The following is a 5,873-nucleotide window of genomic DNA, read 5'->3' on the forward strand; positions in this document are numbered from 1 at the left end:
TGCGTACGTAGCAACTAAATTTTTGTCTGTAGTACTAGCACAACTCCTGTGGACGAAAAGCTATTTGATAACCACAGAAATATGACGTATTGCTTCATGGCTATTACATCCATCCCAAATTTTTTGTCTTAGATTTGTTTAAATACGGATATATCTAACATTAAAATATAACTAGATACATCCATATTTTAATAAATGTAAGACAAGAATTTTAGGATGCAGGTGGTATTATTTAAGGGGGTTTACATGGGTATAAATATCAGCAAGGCTGCCTAACGTTTTTTTAACACAATACAAATGTTCAGACGCTAATATATACGCATATAAACTCATCCTTATGAATGCTTGCGCGCAAACCTTACTCCTATCAGCGTCTCCGAAAGATTGAGCTGACATCATTTTAAGATTGATGAAGTCACCACAGATACCTTAGTGGTCGACGACAATGTCTCCTCCACTGAACAAGCATCATAGAAAAGTCTAAAATAAATCCAAAAAATTGCGAGCACCAATGCCAAGTCTAGAATTCAAAACATGATGGATTGGTTCCATAACAAAGAACCTAACCATTTGAGTTAGGCTCAATTCGTGCTAGGCTGCTTAGTTACATGACCGAATCAATATAAAATACTAATAACAATCCTATATAAGGTAACTAATTGATGTATTAGTTGGACACGTATATACTACCTCCGTTCTCATTTATTGGTTAACTCGTATTTTGCACTAAACTTTGATCACAAATCTAACTAATAAATGTCACAAAAAATTATGTTGTTGAATTCGTATTTGAACATAGTTTCTGATGATGTTGTTTTTGATATGTATAACTTATATTTTATTAGTGAAAATCCTGATCAAAGTGTGACCCTAAATACGGCGGGACTAATAAACCAGGATGAAGCTAGTACGTGCAAGTTGAAAAAAAAATCTGACAAATCCCCAAACGAAAATCAGTCAGCAAATGAATAGACATTCCCAAACTATTTTTGGTCTGAGTTCGCCTGTGCTTCTTATATATAGCCTGGCGGTTCGAAGCAACATGCAAAGCACCTAAAGCGTCATGGCCTGTAGTAGAGGCGCATGTGCTCCACTCGCGGTCGCGGCCTGCGTTTTCCTCCTCTGCGCCGTTGCCACGGTCGTCTACACCAGCTCCTCTCTGTCAACAGCGCTCCTCGCAGTCTCCGGCCTACGGCCATACATAGCGTCACTTACTGCCAACGGCAGCGGCGGCGCGAATGTCGGCGGGTCTCTCCACACCAGCCTCCACACGTGCCGCAAGCCAAAGCTTCCGCCAAATCCGCTCCCGCCCTTCTACTGCTGCCCCCCGGCGTCCTCGTCGTCGGAGCCAATCCACTTCACTCTCCCGGACCCCGCGGAGCCGCTCAGGGTCCGGCGGCCTGTGCACGCCGTGGGGGAGGAGTACATGGCGAAGTACGAGCGCGCCATCGCGCTCATGAAGGCGCTGCCCCACACTGACCCGCGAAGTTTCTACCAGATGGCCAACATCCACTGCGCCTACTGCACCGGCTCCTACCGCCAGACGACCCACCCGGAGCTGGACATGCAGATCCACTTCTCGTGGTTCTTCTTCCCGTTCCATCGCGCCTACCTCTACTTCTTCGAGCGCATCGCTGCCAAGCTGCTCGGGGAGCCGGACTTCGCGCTGCCCTTCTGGAGCTGGGACGTGCCGGACGGGATGCGGATGCCGCCGGAGTTCGCCAACTCCTCGTCGCCGCTGTACGACCCTGTTCGGAACCCAAGGCACAGGCCACCCAGTCTCGTGGACCTTGGCTTCGTCGGCGTGGAGAGCAACCGCACCGACGAGCAGCAGATCCAGCACAACCTTAGGACCATGTACAAGCAGGTGCGTCGCCTACGTACGCTACTACCTTTTATTTTTGAACTCTCCTTTAGCGGAATATTTTCGAGCTTATTTAGTTCTTCCTCCGTCGGTAATTTCTTGTGGCTCAAAAAGATGTATCTAGACGGTTTTTAGTGGTATATATATCCGTTTGAACGGCAAGTAATTTCTTGTGGCTCACTGAACGATAAATCCGGCCTGTCTGACAACTGTATTTCAGATGATTGGCAATGCAGCTTTGCCGTCCCTCTTCCACGGCCAGCCCTTCCGTGCTGGCCAGTCTGACAAGCCAGGCCCTGGGACAGTGGAGCTGTCGCCACACAACACGGTGCACACCTGGACCGGCGACATAGCTCTCACCAACGTGGAGAACATGGGAACCTACTACTCAGCCGCCCGAGACCCACTCTTCTACCCACACCACAGCAACATAGACCGCCTGTGGGAGGCATGGCGTGAAGTCGGCGCTACCCGTGGTTACCGTGGCCATGTCGACTTCACGGACCCCGACTGGCTCGACTCCTCCTTCCTCTTCTACGACGAGGAGTCCTGCCTAGTGCGGATCACCGTCCGCGACGTGCTCGACACAGAGAAGCTACGGTACAAGTTTGATGGAGTTGGCATGCCGTGGCTGGACGCACGCCCACCTACAACTTCAAACGTTAGCAAAAATAAAGCCTTGCTCAAGTCCGTCAGATTCCCACTATCCCTTCACAAAGTTGTGACCGTGGAGGTAAGGCGACCGCAAGTGCTCCAAAGCACGCAAGAGAAGGAGGCACGTGAGGAAGTGCTGGTGATCGAAGGCATTGAGACCGATGGAACAGAAATGGTCAAGTTCGACATCTACGTGAACGCCATGGAGCACGAGAAGGTGGAGCCCAGTGGGCGCGAACTGGCGGGGAGCTACATGTGCTTGAGTCATCCACGTATCGATGGCACGGGGAAGGGGATGATTGTAGAAACAAGCATGAGGGTGGCGTTGAACGAGCTCTTGGAAGATTTGAATGCAGACGGTGATGAGACTGTGACCGTGACATTAGTGCCCAGACATGGGAAGGTTAAGATCAGAAGCCTGAGAATAGTGTACATGGTGGAGTGAGATTACAGTACCAACAAGTAGTGACCCAATTGATCTGCTGTGTGAAATTCCCCCGCAAAAAAGCCAGAAAATACTAGTACAAACAAATATGTTGTATTATTGCATAATTTGGGCTGTTGGATCCCGAAAATAAACGGCCCAAAATGATTTGATGTACTATAAAAGAATTCAAGAAATAATGCGAGCCAATGTCTGTTGTACTGTAGTACATCCATGCTATTCAAACTGGCAGTTCAGTTTTTTTTTAAAGCGGAAATGATAGTCTTTGTCTTGGTTTTGTAAATCTGAAAGGAAGTGCAATGTATCTTATACATACCCAAATTATATACAATATAGATGAAAAAAAAGGAAATTTACAAAAAATTTACCCCAAAGCTAAAACAAAAATACTACTTCTGCGAACAACGTTACGAAGCCTTACCTAATTTTCCTAAACCACATTCGCCCCCCCCCCCTCCGGGATTTCTAGGGGGGTGGGCCCCTCCTCCCCCTACTTCCAATAACAGTCTGCCACCTGGTTGTTTATGTAAAACTCAACGTAAGGTTTAGTAGATGTAACATTGCTCAAGCTAAAACATCTGGCATTCCATCAGGTGGCCCTCATATTTGATGGCCTACATTAAATTACATAAATAACTGTCGAATGATAAAGGCCCAAAACGCCCCCTTTTTCATGGTGTTCTGTACGCACTCGATGAATCCACATGCGCACCTAATTTTTCTTACATCAACATACTTTTGCTTTAATTTTTTCTTAATAATATTTTGGAACGGACTGAATTCAATAAAGATTGGAATGATATATGTTCATATTTGATGTAATTTTTACAATTATACGGCTAACCAACGTTTCATATTTATTGCGAAAACGGCTAAAAGTCCTACAATAAGAAAAATATTTAAATATTTGCACTCAACTAAATTATTGTGATAGTCTGACTTAAAATGGATGATAGGCTACTCAGATCAATAAGAAATTCCTTCTTTTTCGGGAGCCCATTCGGAAAGAACTGCAAAGTTAAGCGTGCTCTGCTTCGAGCAATTTCAAGATGGGTGACTGACTGGGAAGTTGGTCACAGGTGTGCACAGTGAGGACAAAGTGTGTAGGAAAGAGTAGTGTTGATCTGTGAGGCCAGTCTGCATCCCGCCAGGAGTAACAGCCTGTAACTGGCGGGTGCGTCCGGGGTGTTACAAGTTGGTATCAAAGCCGACCCTCGCGGTTACACGAATGTTTACTGGTCAGGTCATGTTGTGCATGACGTTTGTGGCCCGTTGTGGCACACAACATAGCACATGTGCCATACTGGACATATATACGTCTGCCAAGAGGGAACGTTCCTATGGGTCAATGAGGACATCGGTTCTTTTGGATGTGAGACTATGTGATAGCTTGGCTTAATAGGTATGATAGACTAATCATATCAATAATGAATTCTTTCTTTTTGGGAGCCCATTCAAAAGGTTCTCCAAAGTTAAGCGTGTTCTGCTTGGGGCAATTTCAGGATGGGCGACCAACTGAGACTGGGAAGTTGATCTATGGGACCGGTGTTGATCCTGTCAGGAGTAGCGGCCGGTAACCATGGAGTGTGTCCGGAGCTTTACACTTATGCATGGATGGTAAATATAAACATTGATTTAACAATACATATTTATTTGAGCTCAAATTATTTAAGAGTTTTTCCACCCAATGGAGCAGAATTTGTATTTACACGTTCATGCTCCTATTTTGAGTGTATTATTTTTATGGTTCACAAAATTCAACTCTGTTCAGTTGGCACACTGATCCAATTTTGAATATCATGTAGCCATTTGGTTAGTGGAGGCTCTTTCTCGTGGATCACAACCAAGATATTCTTAATTTATGAAACATCTCGAAGATAAATCTTCATAATTGTACATATACATGTAACGTATGGTCTAGTTTCATAAAAATATATATTTTAAAGGTCTTTGTTATTTTATCTAAAAGTCATAAAATGATTATTATGAATGTACCTTTTTCGATAAAGGATGCTTTTTATTTACTCATCATGAATTATCAAGTGGATGCACAACTAGGATGCACACAATCGACACCTATGCACACACAAAGAAATATGCCGGCCAAAAACAAAGTCAAAGAAGACAAAAACCATGGCAAGCGGATGAAAAACAAAGAAAAGAAAAACAACCCTCCAAAGCAATCAATGAAGCAGCACAAACAACCACCACCATTAGCAACACATGTACCGCGAAAGAGTTTCTCCAAGAGCGACGCCTCTAGGAAGGGAACAATAGACAAGCGTTGTCGTAGCCCGATCTACGACCAAAGTCCGAGTAATCTTCAAACAATGCCTACGGCAAGAAAACAGATAGAGATCTGTCATTACCAGGTACAACCTACGAAGGTCACTCACACCTAGGTTTTTCACCCTGGAATCAAGACTCGATACCCAAATGAATACCACAGAAAACGAATTCAACCTGTGATGCTGCCCCCACTTGCCAAGAATGTTGCTGCAATACACCTATTGTCCGGCTCACAATTGCCACACACATGGTTTTGACGTAGACATATGCAAACTAAACCGAGTTTGAGGGACGAGCAGTGAAAGTGTTGCCATTTCCCCATCTAATGGAGTTCTTTCTCCTCCTAGCATTGCCGATCTCTTCAAACATAACCCCCAAGATCATCACCGCAAGACCTTGGTAATCGCTTACCGGACATACCCAATGGTGTCGCTGTATTGTGAGGTTGAAGGTTCCCATGAACCTCATCTAGGCCCACTACCCTCGGCGGTGATGGCACCACACCAAGGCCACATTGAGGCCTTGACAACGTGTGGATCGGAAGGAGAGGGTGAGGTGGCATCCATGACGGCAACCATGTGTGGCATTCCAGAGGCTACACCGCCCTCATCCCATCAGTAA

The 5,873-nt window shown here is 45.3% G+C and overlaps 1 protein-coding gene across 1 annotated transcript; it reads left to right on the plus strand.

The window, feature by feature from the left end:
* Positions 1-1,061: 1,061 nt before the first annotated feature.
* LOC123100742 (polyphenol oxidase I, chloroplastic) lies at positions 1,062-3,246 on the plus strand. Its single transcript, XM_044522624.1, has 2 exons — positions 1,062-1,867; positions 2,085-3,246. The coding sequence occupies exons 1-2, from the start codon at positions 1,064-1,066 to the stop codon at positions 2,961-2,963; spliced, it is 1,683 nt and encodes a 560-aa protein (XP_044378559.1). The 5' UTR covers positions 1,062-1,063; the 3' UTR covers positions 2,964-3,246.
* The last annotated feature ends 2,627 nt before the right edge of the window (positions 3,247-5,873 follow it).

The sequence above is a fragment of the Triticum aestivum genome, chromosome 4D, assembly GCF_018294505.1.
Source record: "Triticum aestivum cultivar Chinese Spring chromosome 4D, IWGSC CS RefSeq v2.1, whole genome shotgun sequence".
NCBI classification, from domain to species: domain Eukaryota; kingdom Viridiplantae; phylum Streptophyta; class Magnoliopsida; order Poales; family Poaceae; genus Triticum; species Triticum aestivum.